Genomic DNA, 20,526 nt, shown 5'->3' with positions numbered 1-20,526 from the left:
CCCAGTGTTCATCTTAGTGTTGTCTATGTTAGCCAAGATATGGAAACAGCCTAAGTGCCCATCAATGAATGAATAGATAAAGAAAATTCTTTATTCTATTATAAAGAATAGATAAAGAAAACTTTTGAGTTGTGTTGCATGCATGCTCAGTCATGTCTGACTCTTTGCAACCCAATGGACTGCAGCCCGCTAGGCTCCTCTTCCCATGGGATTATCCAGGCAAGAATACTGGAGTGGGTTGCCATTTCCTACTACAGGGGATCTTTCTGACCCAGAGATATAACCCAGGTGTCCTGCATTACAGGAAGATTCTTTACAGTCTGAGTCACCATGGAAGCCCATTTATATATATGGACATTCAATTCAGTTCAGTTCAGTCCCTCAGTCATGTCCGACTCTTTGCGACCCCATGAATTGCAGCACGCCAGGCCTCCTTGTCCATCACCAACTCCCAGAGTTTACCCAAAGTATGTCCATCGAGTCAGTGATGCCATCCAGCCATCTCATCTTCTGTTGTCCCCTTCTCCTCCTGCCCCCAATGCTTCCCAGCATCAGGGTCTTTTCCAATGAGTCAACTCTTCACATGAGGTGCGCAAAGTATTGGAGTTTCAGCTTCAACATCAGTCCTTCCAATGAACACCCAGGACTGATCTCCTTTAGGATGAACTGGTTGGATCTCCTTGCATTCCAAGAGACTCTCAAGAGTCTTCTCCAACACCACAGTTCAAAAGCATCAATTCTTCGGTGCTCAGCTTTCTTCACAGTCCAACTCTCACATCCATACATGACCACTGGAAAAACCATAGCCCTGACTAGACGAATCTTTGTTGGCAAAGTAATGTCTCTGCTTTTTAACATGCTGTCTATATTGGTCGTAACTTTCCTTCCAAGGAGTAAGCGTTTTTTAATTTCATGGCTGCGATTATCATCTGCAGTGGTTTCGGAGCCCAAAAAAATAAAGTCAGCCACTGTTTCCACTGTTTCCCCATCTATTTCCCATGAAGTGATGGGACCAGATGCCATGATCTTAGTTTTCTGAATGTTGAGCTTTAAGTCAACTTTTTCACTCTCCTCTTTCACTTTCACCAAGAGACCCTTTAGTTCTTCTTCACTTTCTGCCATAAGGGTGGTGTCATCTGCGTATCTGAGGTTATTGATATTTCTCCCGGCAATCCTGATTCCAGCTTGTGCTTCCTCCAGCCCAGCGTTTCTCATGATGTGCTCTGCATATAAGTTAAATAAGCAGGGTGACAATATACAGCCTTGACATATTCCTTTCCCTATTTGGAACCAGTCTGTTGTTCTGTGTCCAGTTCTAACTGTTGCTCCCTGATATGCATACAGGTTTCTCAAGAGGCAGGTCAGGGGTCTGGTATTCCCATCTCTTTCAGAATTTTCCACAGTTTGTCGTGATCCACACAGTCAAAGGCTTTGGCATAGTCAATAAAGCAGAAATAGATGTTTTTCTGGAACTCTGTTGCTTTTTCGATGATCCAGTGGATGTTGGCAATTTGATCTCTGGTTCCTCTGCCTTTTCTAAAACCAGCTTGAACAACTGGAAGTTCACGGTCATGTATTGCTGAAGCCTGGCTTGGAGAATTTTGAGTATTACTTTATTAGCGTGTGAGATGAGTGCAATTGTGCGGTAGTTGGAGCATTCTTTGGCATTGCCTTTCTTTGGGATTGGAATGAAAACTGACCTTTTCCAGTCCTGTGGCCACTTCTGAGTTTTCCAGATTTACTGGCATATTGAGGGCAGCACTTTCACAACATCATCTTTGAGGATTTGAAATAGCTCAACTGGAATTCCATCACCTCCACTAGCTTTGTTCGTAGTGATGCTTTCTAAGGCCCACTTGACTTCACATTCCAGGATGTCTGGCTCTAGGTGAGTGATCACACCATCATGATTATCTGGGTGGTGAAGATCTTTTTTGTACAGTTCTTCTGTGTATTCTTGCCACCTCTTCATAATGTCTTCTGCTTCTGTTAGGTCCATACCATTTCTGTCCTTTATCAAGCCCATCTTTGCATGAAATGTTCCCTTGGTATCTCTAATTTTCTTGAAGAGATCTCTAGTCTTTCCCATTCTGTTGTTTTCCTCTATTTCTTTGCCTGGATCACTGAGGAAGGCTTTCTTATCTCTCCTTGCTATTGTTTGGAACTCTGCATTCAAATGGGATTATGTTTCCTTTTCTCCTTTGCTTTTCACTTCTCTTCTTTTCACAGCTATTTGTAAGGCCTCCTCAGACAGCCATTTTGCTTTTTTTACCATGGGGATGGTCTTGATCCCTGTCTCCTGTACAATGTCACAAACCTCCGTCCATAGTTCATCAGGCACTCTGTCTATCAGATCTAGTCCCTTAAATCTATTTCTCACTGCCACTGTATAATCATAAGGGATTTGATTTAGGTCATACCTGAATGGTTTAGTGGTTTTCCCTACTTTCTTCAGTTTAAGTCTGAATTTGGCAATAAGGAGTTCATGATCTGAGCCACAGTCAGCTCCCGGTCTTGTCTTTGCTGACTGTATAGAGCTTCTCCATCTTTGGCTGCAAAGAATATAATCAATCTGATTTCAGTGTTGACCATCTGGTGATGTCGGTGTGTAGAGTCTTCTCTTGTGTTGTTGGAAGAGGGTGTTTGCTATGACCAGTGCGTTCTCTTGGCAAAACTCTCTTAGCCTTTGCCCTGCTTCATTGTGTACTCCAAATACATAATATTTATATTAATATATGTACAATGATATACTACTCAGCCTTTCAAAAAGATGAAATCTTGACATTTGTAACAACATGGATAGATCTTGAGGGTATTACACTGAGAGAAATATCAGATAGAAAAAAACAAATATTGTATGATTTCACTCATAGATGGAATATAAAACAAAACAAAAATCAATGACAAACCTAGACAGAAACAAACACACAGATACAGAAAACAGAGTACAGTTGACCCTTGAACAACATGAGTTTGAATTGCGTGGGTCCACTTATTCCTAGATTTTTAAGATTAAATACATACTACAGCACTACACAATCCACTGTTGGCTGAATCTGTGAGTGTGGAATCTTCTATAAGGAAACCTGACTGTAAAGTTATATGTGGAGTTTTGACTGGTGGAGAGTTGACACCCCAACGCTGACATTGTTCAAGGGTCACCTATAGTAGTTACCAGAGAGGAAGGGGTGGCTATTAGATGAAATGAGTATAGGGAACCAAGCGTGTGATGATGAATGGAAACTAAATTTTTGGTGTTGAGCATGCTGTAATGTATATAGAAGTAGAACTATAATGTTGTATACATGAAAATTATGTAATGTTGTAAAGCAACTAAGCACAGGCTTCATTGCAGCATGTGGAATTTTCCCAAACCAGGGATCAAACCCATGTCCCCTGCACTGGAAGAAACATTCTCAACTGCTGGACCACCAGAGAAGTCCTAAATTCACCATGATTGAGGGGGTTTAGCCTCACCTGGTATTGCTGGAAAGATCTCAAAGGTAATAGGGTTTGGGGAGCTGAAACTATTCATTGCACTTTTGGCTCAATTTGGAGACTGTCCAGAAATATACATGCTCAAGCCCACAGCAATATGGTCCAAATCAGCGCTTTAGGTTCAAAATTCTGTGGGTTGCCAAGCATTGCCATCAGACTGCTGGGGAGGGAGCAGGTCTAATAGAGTAATAATTAATAGTTGATTACTCAACCATCAACAAATATAGTGGATGTTTGCCATCTGATAGATATTGGGAAATTGTTTGAGGTGCTGGAGATACTGCTATGAACAAAGAGACAAGGAGAGGGGGAAACAGTGCTTTAAAGAAGGATTCAGAGGACTAGAGGAAGGGATTTTGATCTAAAATGGAACCAGTTCTCCAAAGAAGACATACAGATGGCTAACAAACACATGAAAAGATGCTCAACGTCGCTCATTATTAGAGAAATGCAAATTAAAACTACAGTGAGGTATCACCTCACATCGGTCAAATGGCCATCATCAAAAAACCTACAGACAATAAATGCTGGAAAGGGTGTGGAGAAAAGCGAACCCTCTTGCACTGTTGGTGGGAATGTAAATTGATCCAGTCACTATGGAGAGCAGTATGGAGATTCCTTTAAAAAGTAGGAATAAAACTACCACATAACCCAACAATTCCACTCAGAAATATACCCTGAATAGACCATGATTGAAAGAGACATCTGCACCCCAGTGTTCATCGCAGCACTATTTACAATAGTTAGGGCATGGAAGCCACCTAGATGTCCATTGACAGATGAATGGATAAAGAAGTTGTGGTACACGTATACAATGGAATATTACTCAACCATAAAAAGGAACACATTTGAGTCAGTTCTAATAAGGTGGATGAACCTAGAGCCTATTATACAGAATGAAGTGAGTCAGAAAGAGAAAGACAAATATCATATATTAATGCATATATTTGGAATCTAGAAAGATGGTACTGATGAACCTATATACAGGGCAGCAATGGAGACACAGGCAGAGAGAACAAACTTGCGGACACAGGGCGGGAAGTGGGACAAATTGAGAGAGTAGCCTTGAAGCATACATTACCATATGTAAAATTAGATAGCCAGTGGAAATTTATTGTATGACTAAGGGAGCTTAAATCCAGGGCTCAGTGACAACCTAGAAGGGTGGGATTGGGAGGGAGGTGGGAGGAAGGTTGAAGAATGAGGGAGGAGACATATGCATACCTGCAGCTGATTCATATTGATGTATGGCAGAAACCAACACAATATTGTAAAGCAATTGTGCTAAGTCATTTCAGTTGTGTTCGACTCTTTGTGACCCCATGGACTGCAGAGTGCCAGGCTCCTCTGTCCATGGGATTCTCCAGGCAAGAATACTGGAGTGGGTTGCCATTTCCTTCTCCAGGGGATCTTCCTGACCCAGGGATCGAACCCAGGTCTTCTGCATTGCAGGCAGATTCTTTACCCTCTGACCCACTAGGGAAGCCAATTGTAAAGCAATTATCCTCCAATTAAAAATAAACAAATTTTAAAGAATGGAACCAGGGGACATGTAACAACGAATCTCATGTGTGCTCCCTGAGAAGTATAGAACTTGATAACTGAGAGACTGATTTTGCACACGTGCCTGATTTACAGAAGACTGAGAATTATCTCCTGACCGATGAACATCCAGCAGGAATCCCTCCCCATCCTCAAGCCAGTGAACTTACTGCTTGAACTCTGGCTGGACTTACCCCTCTTTGCACTTGTTGCCTGTAAACACAGCCCACCCCAAGCCCTCAACAGACATGCTTGTGTCTTGCTTCAGCATGCCTTTCCAGAATTGCAGTTCCCCTGCTATTCCTGAATAACCTCAATTTCTAGTCATTGAAACTTGCCTCGGTTTCCATCTTTACTTAGGTTGACAGAACAAAGCTAGGACCTGAATCCTGTGTGTGGGAGGGCCTAGGATAAATTTCAGTTTCCTTTTCTTTCCACTGGACTATGGAGATAGCTGGGCTTCCCTGGTGGCTCAGTGGTAAAGAATTCACCTGCAATGCAGGAGATGTGGGCAGGAGACCTGAGTCAGAAAGATCCCCTAGATGAGGAAATGGTAACCCAGTCCAGTATTTTTGCCTGGAATACCCCAATCCCTAGGGTCACAAGGAGTTGGACGACTAAAGAACAACAACGAAATTCCACACTATGGATGTACCATAGATATGGAGATAGCCATATTTAGCTTATATTGGGTTGGCCCAAAAGTTTGTTTCTGTTTTTCTGTAAGTTCTTATGGAAAACCTGAATGAACTTTTTGACAAACCCAACAGTTTGCTTTTTTGTTCCACCTAGGCCAGCCACTCCATAAAGTCTGATATATTCATTCAGCCCTGAAAGATGGTATTGTTGGAATAAAGGAACTGGGCCTTCATACATGAACTCCTTTATTGAGGTCCACTTTATGAAAGAAGTGTCATATCAGCTTAAAACAATGCTCCTATGAATTGTGCCTTCAAATGGCAGCTCTAACTACATATGTAACCTTACCAAAGCATCTTAACTTCCTGTACTTCATAAGGTTGCAGTGAGAATAAAATGAGGTACTGTGTGTCAAGGGCTTAGAGCAACAATTGGCATGCGAAAATGCTCATTATATGCTGAATGCTAAAATTAAGCTTATAGTAAATTTTTATCACATCAAGAAGGATGGTGGTGAAGGAGTCCCAGAGGGCGAACAGTATTCAGTGAACAAGGGCCTATTGTGGAAACAAGATTGCACTGAGAAGCAGTTATAGGATTAAACTAAATTAGGAGAGAGAACAAGACTAACTCTCCTTTGTTATTGTTGTTTAGTCACTAAGTTGTGTCCTGCTCTTGCGACCCCATGGACTGTAGCCCACCGGGCTCCTCTGTCCATGGGACTTCCCAGGCAAGAATACTGGATTGAGTTGCTACTTCCTTCTCCAGGGAATCTTCCCAACCCAGGAATTGAACCCTTGTCTCCTTTATTGGCAGGCGGATTCTTGATCACTGAGCCACCAGGGAAGCCCCAAGTCTCCTTTATTCTCAAATGTGTTTGCAAGAGGAACCCTGTGAATACAGAGTCTGCAGAAAGTTCAGAAACAGAACTTGGAGAGGAGTACTTTGAATTGCTGCTGGATCAAACTGCTCAAATGTGGGAACATGTCCTCTCTTGAGCTGGAGGGCAGCCAAGTGTGAGAAAGCCTCCGGGCCTGTGTTGCTCACTGCCTGTGGCTTCAAAGCAGTCAGTGCCTCAGGGTAGATGATGGCCAGTGTTCAACAGCCCTAGAATAGAAACTTGGTTTCATGGATGGTATCAGAGAGAGTACATTTAGCTTTTGGCCACCTATGGGGAAAAAAACTCAAAATGTCTTTGCTTATATGCTGAAGTTAGATAAACTGTGGTGGAAGCCATGCAAATAGGAACATAGTTGGGAAATTCAGGACTTGAGAAGATTTCTGAGGCTTTTGACAGCAAAACATTACTGTATGACTCAGGGAAGTCAAACCAGGGCCCTGTGACAACCTAGAGGGATGGGATGGGTTGGGACGTTGGAGGGAGTCTCACAAGGGAGGGGACATATGTATACCTATGGCTGATCCATGTTGATGTATGGCAGAAACTAACACAATATTGTAATTATCCTTTAATTAAATAAATTAAAAAAACTAGTACTGTAGAAGCATAGATTTCCTAAGATATAAGAGGAGGTCCTAGAAAATTCTCACTGCTTACTACAGTTAATTAAAGAGGAAGAAGATAGGAGAAACACTATGTTGGTTGGTAGGAAAAGCTTGAAGGCTCTCAAGTTGACATTCTGAACCCAAACCCAGCCTAGTTGACGGGCACTGAAGCCCAGCAACCCAAGTCCCACATGCAGTGGTAGAGGCTTCTGAGACTGGGAAAAGTGGTACCAGGCAAAGCTCTATTGTATTTTATTTATTTATTTATTTTGGCCATGCAGCATGTGGGATCTTGGCTCTCAGACCAGGGATCTAACCCGCATCCTCTAGAGTAGAAGCATCAAGTCTTAACCACTGGACTGTCAGGGAAGTCCCCTGTTTTATCTTTTATGTGATTTTTCACTTTTGCCTCCCGCAGGAACCAACCTGACCCCATTACATCCTGGGTAAGCCTCTGTCTAGGAATAAAACAAGATTTGGTATAAAACAAAAGAAAGCTAAAATAATGTAGCAATACACAGTGTGTGTGTGTGTGTGTGTGTGTGTGAGCATGGTGTTGTGTCCAACTCTTTAGGACCTCAAGGACTGTAGCCTGCCAGGCTCCTCTGTCCATGGGATTCTCCAGACAAGAATACTGGAGTGGGTTGCAATTTCTTCCTTCAGGGGACCCAGGGATGGAAACTGCGTCTCCTGCATTAACAGGAGTATTCTTTACCATTAGCGCCACCTGGGAAGCCCTGTAATAGGTAGGGTTTTATATTTTTAAAACATATTTTGCAACAAGACAATAGCCTAGTAAGCCAGGGAATTACTCTGAGGAGTTTCCCAAATTCCTTTCCCTTTCGTTTATGGCAGAACTGGGAGACACCTATGGGACAATTCTCTTTACAGTGTAAAGGGTATGCCTGGTCCCCCCCGTCCCCTGCATCAGCTTGACCCTAGGATAAGACAAAGGTGAGGGTAGGGGAGGAGAGGGAGCAAAATATCAGAGTCTCACAGGCAGCAAAAAAGAAGTAATTGATTTTGATTACAAGGGAATTTAGGCTGTTACTACATGATGACAGCATGAAGAACTTTTTTGAAAACCGTAGGATACGCTGGAACATCTTTAGTACTCTCTTGTCCAGTAGTCTTGTTCAATAGAAACCTGTAATGATGCGATAAGGATAAAACCACCAAGAGTTCAGATCATACAGTATTGAAGGCTAGAATATGCCATCAGGTCAAGAGCTCTGTCCAGCTGAGACATGGGCAGAAGTGAGAGAAGGTGGAGCAGGCAGTGTGAATGCAGCTGTGACTGTCATCTTCGGCCTCGTGTCCAGTTACAAAAGTGGGGACTGCATCAAGGATTTTACATTGCTTGATCGTTTCAACTTTCTCCCTTGACTCCCACTAGAAAGAGCCCTGAAAGTTGACCTTGAAAGTTGTTAGTCACTTGGTTGTGTCCAACTCTTTTTGACCCTCATGGACTGTAGTCCACCAGGCTCCTCCGTCCAGGCAAGAATACTGAAGTGGGTAGCCATTCCCTTCTCCAGAGGATCTTCCTGACCCAGAGATCGAGGCTATATCTCCCGCACAGATTGAACATGTGCATTGAAAGCAGATTTTTTTTTTTTTTTTTTTTACCACTGAGTCACCTGGAAGCCCAGAAAGAGCCCTGGGTGGTAGCTATTTCCTAGATTTTGGTGAGAATATGACTGAATTGCTATCATCTCCCAAGGTTGCAATGGGAAGTTTTTCATTCCCTGTACTGGGAATGTAGTTTCCACTTAAATGAAAGAAAACGGATGCAGAGATCAATTCTCTATCCTTCTCCATTCTGCTCTCTGACCCACTGGAGTTTCTTTTTTTTTTTTTCCCCTTGTTTCCACAATTCTTCCTTTGACAACAATAGACAATCATAGTAACAGATCTTTTGTTCTTGTTGTTTATGTTTATTACATAAAATTTTCACCTAGGTCTTATTCTGTTCATTTGTTCAAGTTGGAAAATGGAAATAGGAATAATATCCCAAGATACAGTAAACCAAAAGAAAATTCTCTCCAAGATTAGAGCGATTTTGTCTGGCTGTAAGGAAGCCTAATAAGGCCAATTCACACACCACATGCACTATCACTCAGAGGTACCAAAATGTAACATTTATAACCCAACCTCATCTTGTTTTATTTTATTATTTAAAAAAATTTTTGCTCTGGCCACATCACATGGCTTGTGGGGTCTTAGTTCCTCAACCAGGGATCACACCTGTGTCCTCAGCAGTGAAAGTGCAGAGTCCTAACCATGGGACCACTGGGGAATTCCCTCACCTTGTTTTAGCGCTCCATGCCCTACGATGGGAGAAAACACGTGGTCTTCTCAGCCTAAAACTTACAGGGGGAGCAAAGAAAGCAAGGGAGGTCAGGGGAAATGTTAACAATAACATGGTCTCAACTGGAGACTGGCTTTGGTCAGATTCCACAGAAAAGCTCTGGCACAAGAACTGCCACAGACTTAGTCCCAACTTGATGGGAGGAGTTGGCCATTTGTTGGCTGAGGTGTTTGCTCTAGTTGGGAGCTTAGTATCCAGGCAAGGCAGCTCCCATTTGGCAGAGGGCTATTCTCCAAAGAAGGAAATAGCTGTGAGTTGTCATAAACCAACACTCAGTGCAGGTGAGTGGCAGGTGCACTAGTCAGCAAAAAGGATTCGAGCAGGGCACCAAAGTCAAATCAAAATCATCCATATATAATGTAACATTCAGTGCTTTAATGCTGAGAGTACCAATGCTTGTTCTTGAAAGATTCAGGAAAGGTTTTATAATTAGAAACTTATTGTTCAACAAAGCCAAGTTTTGTCCAAACATTGAGTCACAAATATTTTTAAAGTCTATTTTGAAACCCAATGGAAAACAATGATCTCTCTCTTTCTTTTTTTTTTCCTAGATGACATCTCCCAACCCTATAATTCAACAGGTGAGAGAGCCTATATAAAGTCAGAAATAAAGATATGCTGTTTCCCCTAAATGTCCATACACAGATGAATGGATAAAGAAGATGCAGTGCATATGTAGAATGGAATATTACTCAGCCGTTAAAAGGAAGGAAATAATGCCATTTGCACCAACATGGATGCATTAGAGATTATCATACTAAGTGAAGTAAGTTAGACAGGAAAAGCAAGTACCATATGATACCACTTGTTCGTAGGATCTAAAATATGACACAAATGAACATATCTGTGAAACAGAAACAGACTCACAGACATAGGAAACAGACTCGTGGTTAACAATGGGGAGGTGTATGGGGGACAGAAGCGTTGGGAGTTTGGAGTCAGCATATGCAAACTATTATATACAGGATGGATAAAAAACAAGGACCTACTATACAGCACAGGAACCTATATTCAATACCCTGTGATAAACCATAGTGGGAAAGAATATGAAAAAGAATATATATATATATATACATATATATATGTATAACTGAATCACTTAGCTGCACAGCAGAAATTAACACTGTAAATCAAATATACTTCAATAAAATTTTTAAGAATATGTGTTCCCTTAACTCAAAATATCACTATTTGATTGACTTTTCCAACCTGCCTGCCTATTTTTAAAAAGTTATCTACATGTCTCTCTTTATCCCAGCTTTGTATGGATAAAAAAAATCTCAAATGAGAATCTCTCCGGAAGGATTATATTTTCAAACACAGGCAAAGGCAGAGAGTACACAATACTATTCAAGTAGAGGCGTGATTGGTTTATTGTGAGAATCTCATGTGGCATAATAAGGGAGAAAATTGATCATGGAAATCCAGGACCAAGAATTGCAGTATACTTCATTCACAGGGAGAGAAATGCTGGGGTTATTTCGTACCCAAGGAGGCTTCGCCACCTTGGCCACAGACGTGCTGTTCCACCACCAATGCTGTGCAGTCTCTCTCTGCCTATCTGTTTTATTATATTAGGGATGGAGGGAAAAAGAGAGAGAGTGGAGGAAGGAAGGGAGGGAGGGAGAGGGAGAAGGAAGGGGAGGGAGAGAAAAGGGAGAGAGAGGGAGGGATCTGCATCTCTTCCCACCACTGTTGTTGTTGTTTAGACACTAAGTCATGTCCAACTCTTTGCGACCCCATGGTCTGCAGCACTCCAAGCTTACCTGTCCATCACCAACTCCTGGAACATGCTCAGATTCATTTCCATCGAGTCAGTGATGCCATCCAACCATCTCATTCTCTGTCACCCCCTTCTCCTCTTGCCCTCAATCTTTCCCAGCATCAGGGTCTTTTCCAATGAGTGGCTATTCATATTAGGTGGTCAAGTATTGGAGCTTCAGCTTCAGCATCCGTCCTTCCAATGAATATTGAGGGTTGATTTCCTGTAGGACTGACTGTCTCGGTCTCTCACCACCATTAGCTTTCGCTATATCACTCTTTCTGCTTACTCATAACTGCATCTTACATAGGGCTCTCTGTAACTAGAACACTACTGCATGGAGTCTATACATTCGATTATCTTCACCTGCTTTATTATCAACATTTTTTTCACATTCTTATGAGAAGAAACAGATTAGCCATTCTGGCACAAGGTCACCATTTCCAATTCAATCACCTGGTTCAACCAAGTGCTACCTGGTCAGAGAGGGTGATGGCAGCTCCACCCACACCAAACTGTTTCTCGAATCTTAATTTCCACAAACTGAAATGCCCCTAAAATAGTTCTTGAAGCCTCATTCCTATGCTTGTCCAGTTTTTTCTTGGCCTGAGATTCCCCTAAAGAGGTCTACAAGAGAAAGATGTGGCTCATGTTGCCAGCAGATTAGAAAACTCGAGTTAGTCTTCTCTTATTGTCATAACCCGTGGACAGAAGGAGAGTGCCAGCACTAATCCAGAGAATCCTAGCCCAGAGCAGTGACTATGAATAAGGATAAAATGTGGTTACAGAATTCCCAGTACTGGTTTGGGATAATTTTGACCCAAGTCTTTGCATTTCCATTCAGAATGGGATAAATAAAAACAGACATTTATGTGATTAAAACAAGATTTGATATTACTACATTACCTAAAGTTGGCTTCTCAGGTGGCTCAGACTGTAAAGAATCTGCCTGCCAATGCAGGAGACCCAGGTTTGATCCTTAGGTCAAAAAGGTCCCCTGGAGAAGGGAATGGCCACCCAGTACAGTATTCTTGCCTGGAAAATTCTATGGACAGAGGAACCTGGTGAGCTACTGTCCATAGGGTCGCAAGGAGTTGGATGTGACTGAGTGACTAACACTTTGCATTTCCATATAGGACATAATGAATAACCAATTGAAATCCCAACACTATCCATGGCAGTACTACCATAAAAAAAACAAAACCCTGTAAATAGTGATTTGCAAAAATTCTGTCTGGGGCTCCATCATTAATGATGGCTACTCTTTTAACTGTCTGCTGGTTTTCTCACTCTCTGCCACTGGTTAGAAGAGGAGAACAAAACACAGGTTTGGCACAAAAACATAAAGGCGATGGTGAGTTGAAGAATAATCAAAACTCCAGGAGAGATGCAGAACTAGACACCTTCAGGGAGGTTGCAGTAGCTTTTATGTTTGCAACAGATGAGCTCTGTCCTCTTCTCAAAACTTAAGAAGTTGATGTCCTCACAGTTGGCCTTACACGACAGTTTCGAATAAAAATACATACTCCGCCCTGAGGAGGTGAAAAAAGGGAATACAACCATGATGACTCTGTTTTCTCCTACCATATTCCTGGGGATCACCTCTCTTCAGACCTTCACTGACTTTTCTTTAGACCCTAGTGAGCTAAAAGACGGAGTCTATTAACTACTGACCCAGAGAATGGATTTTATTTTCTAACTTAGAGGGGACATTCACCTCTCCTTCACTCAATACTGTCTTAAAGAAAAGTCCATCTTTGCAGGACCATCTCATCCTTACCCCTCCGTTCTAATGACAAAAGGAGGTGACTGCCTCTAAGTGGGGGAAAGGTGGTCACTTCTCAAGTTACTCTATGCCCAACACTACCTTTTCTGGTAAGGAAGTAAACGTTTTCAACAGCACATGTCTGTTTGTACTTCAGGGTGCAGGACCTCATGGCTTCATAGCATATCCCGAGATGATATTTTTTACATTTATAACACATCATTGAAGGCTCTGCCAGACACAGAAAGAGGTGCTTATAGGATGTGGTTTTATGGTGAAGGTTCTCCAGGCTGGGGGGCTTCCCAACAGGAACTTACTACTGCCTAGTGCTTCCCAGCTTTTCTTGGGACCCTGACTCCTTTGGATAATCTTGTGAAAGCAAACTTGTACAGACATAAATCAAACATTGAATGTAATCTCAAGAGGTCAGAGTTCCCCTAAAAATTTATCTCTGGTCCCCAAGTAATGAGCCCCTTATCTAGCCTGATGATTTTGTTCAGTAATGGAGAAAAGGAAGCAAAGACAGGGATTTTAGCTTCCTAACTTCATGAAATGGACAAAATTGGTAAGATCAAACTCCTAGGATTTTACAGTAAGAATGGATTACAGCTTTCTCAAAAGAGGGAGGGGGAGGTTTACTCCTAAAGTGTCACCAATAACCTTTTTACCGAGGACTTTAGCCATGGTCGTACCTTTCATATGTTCATAAAATTCACCTGTGAAAAGAGAAGTTTTTCTTATCATAGCTGCATATGCATCTGCCAAAGCCCCAAAAGCCAATTCTGGAAATTTCTCCTCCCCTAGCACCTTCTTTTCTCTTAACCAACAACCAGCCCTCCCTTTGTCTCCAGGACTTACCCTTACTCATGCAGACTAGAATGACAATGCACAGCAGAAACAGAACAAACATCCTGGGACTTTGGTCATGCGCAGTTGCCTGTGGAAGGTACTGTTTGATCTCCATCTGTGTTCTGTCCTTGGGCTATTCTTCTAAATCATATAATCATAAAATTTCAGTGACAAGCAGTATCTCAGTGTTCCCAGAAAGAACCAAAGCACCACTGCAGTCCACTGCCCATAAACCATCTATTTTAAAATTCTCCTCTATAGCTAAGCCTTCTGCTCTGCAAGGAAAGTTAAGTCTCTTTGCCACATTTTAACCTTTTAAGACAGGGTTTGGATCCTTTGTTCCTTTTAGCTCTTTTTGATAGTCTCATAATAATCAGATTTGTCATTGACTCACTTAGACTGGAGCGTGTACTTCAGTCATATCCAACTTTTTGCAACCCTGTGGACTGTAGCCCACCAGGCTCCTCTGTCCATTGGATTCTCCAGGCAAGAATACTGGAGTGGGTTGCCGTGCCCTTCTCCAGGGGATCTTCCTGACATAGGGATTGAACCCCGCGTCTCTTTTGTCTCCTGCATTGGCAGTCAGGTTCTTTATCACTAGCACCACCCGGGAAGCCCTAGACTGAGGCACTAGGAATTAAATCCAGGATTTCAGGTATGGTCTGAATGTGAGGGAAACACTGAAGTGTCCCTGCTGTGGTGTAGGAAAGGGAAGTTTCAGGAGGAGAGATATGCCTACTTTGCCTTCAGGGGTTACTAATTCGTCGATGTCTTTTTAAAAAGTAAATATTTTCTACACACATACCAAATGCAAGTATTATAAAAAGAGAAGATACCAAGGAAATCAGGCCACTAATCTGCAGCATCACAAAGGTTAGAGGCTAGTTAAGGTGAACACAAGTACGTCAACCACAGTTGACTTGGAGGCCTAGATAAAGGACATTCAAATTTGACTGCCTAACCAAGGAATAGGTAGAAGAAGTGAATAGGGTTGTTGTTGTTGTTCAGTTACTAGTCTTGTCTGACTCTTTATGACCCCATGAACTGCAGCACACCAGGCCTTCCTTCACTACCTCCCAGAGTTTTCTCAAACTCATGTCAATTGAATCAGTGATGCCATACACCCATTTCATCCTCTGCTGCCCTCTTCTCCTCCTGCCCTCAATCTTTCCCACCATCAGGGTCTTTTCCAATGAGTCGACTCTTTGCATCAAGTGGCCAAAGTATTGGAGCTTCAGCTTCAGCATCAGTTCTTCCAATGAATATTGAGGGTTGATTTCCTTTAGGATTGACTGATTTGATCTCCTTGCAGTCTCAAGAGTCTTCTCCAACACCACAATAGAGTGGTGAATAAGGACAGGCACCCAAAGGCACAGCAAATGCCAAAATGCAGAGATAACAAGTAACCTGCCACATGGGGATGAGAGCTGGTCATGTGGTTCTAGAGACATGGGTGAGCAAGAAACTCAGAGAGATGCATCTTGCTGGAGGTGACGGCAGGTAAGTAGAGAGAGGGGCTGCAGGGGATGATGCTCGGTGCTTGCTACTGAGATTACTTAGTCCCATGCACATAAAGTGGGATTTCTTGCTTACTATTACAATTGCAAGAAGTCAATGAAAAGCATCATTTTCCCCAGGACTGGAAAAGACATTAAAGTACCCACTCTTCTGTACCAATATTGAATTCTAGAAAGGACATCTCCCTTTATCCCAGGCTCAAATCTAGTACACATATGGGTTCAGATCCTGGCTCCACTGCTTGCCAATGTTGTGACTCTGGGTATGTTACCAACGTTGAGAATGAATTTTCATTGTAAGATTGGTGTTAGTAGTATATGCAAGTCTGTGTGAAGGCCTTGGAAACTATCAAACATGAATCCCTTGTGCAGGGCTTAAAACTTCAGGAGCAGCCTGGGTCATTTTGCTAGGGTAGGTGTCAGAAACCTCAGTCAAAAAGAGCAATGTGTGGGAAAGGGCACCTGGCCAGGAAAGGTGGTAATGGAGTGGCTGTGGCTGTGGTTTTGGCATTCAAGGGTCAAGAGCCTGGCTGTGAGGATGATAATTGGGAGCATCATGTCATATGTTGTTTCATCAAGGCTTCCCTTGGGCTTTGGGTGTTGGAAAAGATGGAAAGACTGACAGCTTCTTCTGGAATGAACTTTGAAGACACCATCAGTTTCAGAACAAACTGTTTAATTTGCTTTGGGTGGGTTAGCAGCTGGGAACTAATTGAGTTCTGATTCATTGAAGACTGCATGAGAACTGGGTCCGTTCTCACAGCTCGAGCTTGAGGTCACCCACGTGCTGATGATGCCGTTTTATATCTCTACCTCTGACCTCTATTTTGAGTTCCAGATTCATATCCACAAATATCCATTCTACTTTAGAAGGCCCACAGATACCACAGTATATTGTTTCCAAGAGAAAATTTGATGGGTGAGGGATGGGAAGTAAGATCAGAGAACCTAGTGCGTGGGTGGCATTGCAAAATTCTACAGTCCTAACTGGAAACAGGAAAGAGATTCAAAACTCAGTGGGGCTTTCAGAAAATATCTGCCAGAGGGCACCTTGAAGGCAGTAGCATAGAAACTGGGCAAACCCTCTGTGGTTTAACCTAGAATTTCTTCTTCCTTTGCTTTGATTCTAGAGTCACTCTCTTTAAAGATAGAGGAGAGGAAACAGGTGGCACATAAAGGCTCAGAAGCTTGCCTTCTTGATAAGCCTTTGGAAAGTCCTGAAAAATGCTATCCCAGTTTCTAACATCTTTTTCTGAAAGATGGAAGATAGAAAACTGGATTCATAGACTTCACAAAGTTGATTTCGATTCTAGAATCAATTATTTTCAAAGGAACAGACTCTCTCATGTTAAAGGCCTATGGCTCTCTTCATAGGCAGAGATGGACTCAACACTGTGCTCACATAAAAGGAACATCATAAATTTCATGGCACTTGAGCTAAGGCTTGATTTCACCCAATCGTTATCTGTCATCTAAAAATGTCATGCTTGAGACATTTTGAAGAACATACTGTTCCTACAGCTAAAGAACATGTTATTAAATGAGTTCACGATAGAAGATTCCTATTATCTCTAGCCAAAGTACCATAAGTTCACTGATGGGCCAGTGAACTGTCAGAGACTGACAGTGCCTGAACCAGTCATAGTTTTCCAGTGGTTTACGCATGGTGAACCTTACCTGAGTTAATTTTTGTAGAGACAGATCCCTAAAGCATGTGGGCCAAACTGGCCACATACACAATATACATTCGCAAAAGATCAAGCCATGTGATAATTTTAGAGACGATTTCACAGCCCTACAAAGTAAATATCTCCTAGCCTTGGAAAACAGATTTCTGGTAAATGAAAGAGTTCTGGGCTGAGAATTAGAAGTTCTAACTGGAAGGCCCAGCTTAGTCGTGGATGATCCATCTTTTCACCTCTCTCACTCTTCTTTTGCTCACCCACAAGGCGTGGATCTAGGTGAGCTTTTTTTTATCTTATCCGTTGCCCTGCTTTCATACATGAAACTGTGCTTGGCCTATAAAAGTGCTCAATGAATATTAGTTGAATGTATGAACAAACCTCCAACAGGCATTCAATCAAAAGGTATGGCTTCTGGAACTAGAAGATCTTGCTCTGCATACTGGCACTATAAGTCACTAGATATGTGATCTTGGGAAAGATCACACCTGGACCTCACCAGGCCTTAGCTTCCTCCTCTGTGAAATTAGGATAAGAATAATAGCTACGTTAATAATAATTACTATGATGAATAGTATATATATATTACAAAAAAAAAAACAAAGTTAACTTCATGTAAATGCCGACATTTTTTAACTACCATCCTCTGTGATGGGTGGAGAAAGCACGAAACTGCAGCGCCCAGAGATGACTTTGTGGGGCTGGTTCCCCTCAGGCATGAATAATCCCTGCCCTGTGATGAAGAGCAAGGTTTCGTCTTGTAGCCTACAGGCCTCTGCGTGCTGCCCCTGGCTTCTTTTCTTCCTGTGCAAGGGATTTCTCTGTCAAGATGGACATACGCTTCTTGTTGCTTTTATTCCTCCTCTGCTGCACTGTGGGTGAGTCCGGAGACTTGAGGAACGGGCTCCAGAGCCAGAATCGAGGGGGCTCCCTGGGACACTCAGTATGTGTAGGTGGTGTCCAGGCTGGGCTGAGTCTTGACTACATTTATATGGGAGGGAAGCCAGCCTTTAGAGTGCTCCCTGGGCCCTCCACGCCAACTTGTCTGACCTTTATAACATTCTACCGTTCCCCACCAAGGGCTCAAGCCTCTATGGCTGCCCCTTCAGAGGGTTCCCCTACCACTCTGTCCCTACCATTCCCCATAATCAAAACTCCTAGCAAGGTCTCCCTCAGTACATCCTTCCCATATATAAATCTGTGCCCCATTTGCTGAGCAGCTGGTCAGTCTACAGTGAATAATTTCATAGTTGGTTTTAGTGACATCAAGGGTTTTGATACACTTACCAGGGATTTTTATATTCAAACAAGTGGTTGTAGGAAAGAAAATACTGGATGCACTGGAATCAGACAGGTTAAAAAATAATTCAGTCACTGTCTTAAATTCTCTGGTTGCTCATCTGAGAAATGGGGAAATACCTAGTTACAAGGCTTTTGTGAGAATTAAATCAGATAACAAAGAAAGAGAACATGGCCTAAACGAGATTCTCAAGAAATGATACTTTCTCACTTAGGTGTATTAGGGAGCATTTTTTTAAATTAAACTTTATTTTGATCAGTTCACCCCACAGTACCACATAAAGTGGCACTGACTATGGTATATAATTCAGGAGGTTTTCACACAGATTCAGTCTGAAGTTCAAAACAGACTATATCACCTAACCATATCTAAGTGATGAATATCAGAAATCCCATCAGAGTGAGTCAAACACTCTAAAGCACTCGGCTTCATTATCCCACTCTATCTACACTGCTGCCAAGAAAGCCAGGTTAGCATTAACAGAATCATCTTTAAGCCGGAAAATCCGTGCCATAGAGGCTAAATCTTTGCTGAAAGTTAACAGGTTAAAGGGGCTTCCCTGATGGCTCAAATGGTAAAGGATCTGTCTTCAGTTCAATCCCTGGGTTGGGAAGATCCCCTGGAAAAGGGAATGGCTACCCACTCCAGTTTTCTTGCCTGGAGAATTCCATGGACAGAGGAGCCTGGAGAGCTACAGTCCATGGGGTCACAAAAGAGTCAGACACTTCACTTTCACCAGGTTAAAAGGGCTAAATTGGGGGTGAGAATCTTTTTACACTCACAATGACATTTTTCCGGATGTGGAGTTGGTGAGAGCTCAAACTGCTTACTACCTGATCCCAACCACCCCATGCACTATACCCCCAGCCCACTCCCAGGTCTAGATAGATCTAGTTTCTTTTAAGTCTCTGACTCCCCTGGCCTTACACCAGCTCTGTGCTCTCCAGCAGTGACACCACTGAGATGCATAACCTGCCACCTTCGTACACAGACAGATCGCTGTAGAAGAGGCTTTGGTGTCTGTGTTGCTAAGAATCATGAGACATGCATGATCTTAAAGATCTTCCAGGGTAAGTTTGAGGGTCCGGGGAGGTGCTGTGAGAGTCCTAGAAAATTCTTAGGAGAGTACGTCAGCAAATTTCTATCTCAGGCTAAGGTCAATTCAAGAGAGGAACCAAAGTGCCACGTAGCCCTGGGCATGGGCCCCTGTGCATGCAGACTGAAGAGGACTTGGGGAAATGAGCCAGGAGGAAGAAACATCAGTACAGAGGGTTGAGGTTTTCCAGGGAACTTAGGCAAATAACTCCTGCAGGGGACCCGTGATGTCATCATCTCCCTGCCTGAGTCCCCTTGGGAAGTACAAGATGGGAAGCCAACCCCAAACCTATCCCTGATGCCCTATTAAATCTTTATGGACAGGACTAGTGCCACGTGTGACTTTTCTTTAAAGAACTTAGATCACTGACTGATTTTTCTATGATTCCTTCTTACTATAGGTGGCATCCTCCAGTTATCGTATTTGGTGTGTCAGAGATTCTGCAGAGATCTGACATACAGTTTCCGGGGTCGAACTTATGTTCACAAATGCTGCAACTACAATTATTGTAACTTCAAAACACCGAAATACTTCTACTCCTGAGTTCTCCCTTTAAAACATTACCAATACGTCTCTGCCTTCACAGTCGGCCGGCCCTGGCTTTTCTGCCCTGTCTGTTCTGGAGGGACCCCAGCCCTCTCTGTAATTCAGTGTTATCCTTGCTATTGCCTCAAGCTTGGTTTCTACCTCAATCAGAGGATTACTATTCTGAACAACAGATTTCTTCCATTACAAGAACTGGCATTTCTGTATTTCAAGAAGCTTACCCTCAGAAGCACAGTAGAAAATTTTAAAATAAGACCATTCTAGATCCTGGTGGATTATCTTAGCTAATGGAGGTGGACTAGAAATTCTTTAGCTGAAAATTCACAAAAGTTTTTGTCTGAAACTGACATTTATCATGATTATAGTTAAGCAGAAATAGCAAAAAAACAGATGCTGGACGCTTGAGATTTTCCTCTGTGGACAAAAATTATTGTCCCCAGTGGATAATGGGCAATG

At 42.5% G+C, this 20,526-nt stretch overlaps 2 protein-coding genes across 2 annotated transcripts; one reads left to right on the top strand and one right to left on the bottom strand.

Annotated features, from left to right (window-relative positions):
- Window positions 1-11,669: 11,669 nt before the first annotated feature.
- Window positions 11,670-19,603, bottom strand: PATE2 (prostate and testis expressed 2). Its single transcript, XM_081535167.1, has 5 exons — window positions 17,510-19,603; window positions 13,939-14,070; window positions 13,773-13,796; window positions 13,183-13,311; window positions 11,670-12,847 (listed from the first exon to the last, which is right to left on the bottom strand). Exons 2-5 carry the CDS (start codon window positions 14,042-14,044, stop codon window positions 12,711-12,713), a joined length of 396 nt encoding a protein of 131 aa, XP_081391293.1. The 5' UTR covers window positions 14,045-14,070; window positions 17,510-19,603; the 3' UTR covers window positions 11,670-12,710.
- PATE3 (prostate and testis expressed 3) lies at window positions 19,212-20,067 on the top strand. The gene is made up of 3 exons (XM_081531143.1): window positions 19,212-19,233; window positions 19,361-19,498; window positions 19,925-20,067. Exons 1-3 carry the CDS (start codon window positions 19,212-19,214, stop codon window positions 20,065-20,067), a joined length of 303 nt encoding a protein of 100 aa, XP_081387269.1.
- The last annotated feature ends 459 nt before the right edge of the window (window positions 20,068-20,526 follow it).

The sequence above is a fragment of the Giraffa tippelskirchi genome, chromosome 10 (assembly GCF_054371585.1).
Source record: "Giraffa tippelskirchi isolate mGirTip1 chromosome 10, T2T-mGirTip1v1.2.pri, whole genome shotgun sequence".
Taxonomy (NCBI): Eukaryota; Metazoa; Chordata; class Mammalia; order Artiodactyla; family Giraffidae; genus Giraffa; species Giraffa tippelskirchi.
Note: the sequence above shows the minus strand (reverse complement) of the source record. Positions and strands in the feature narration are given on the sequence as shown.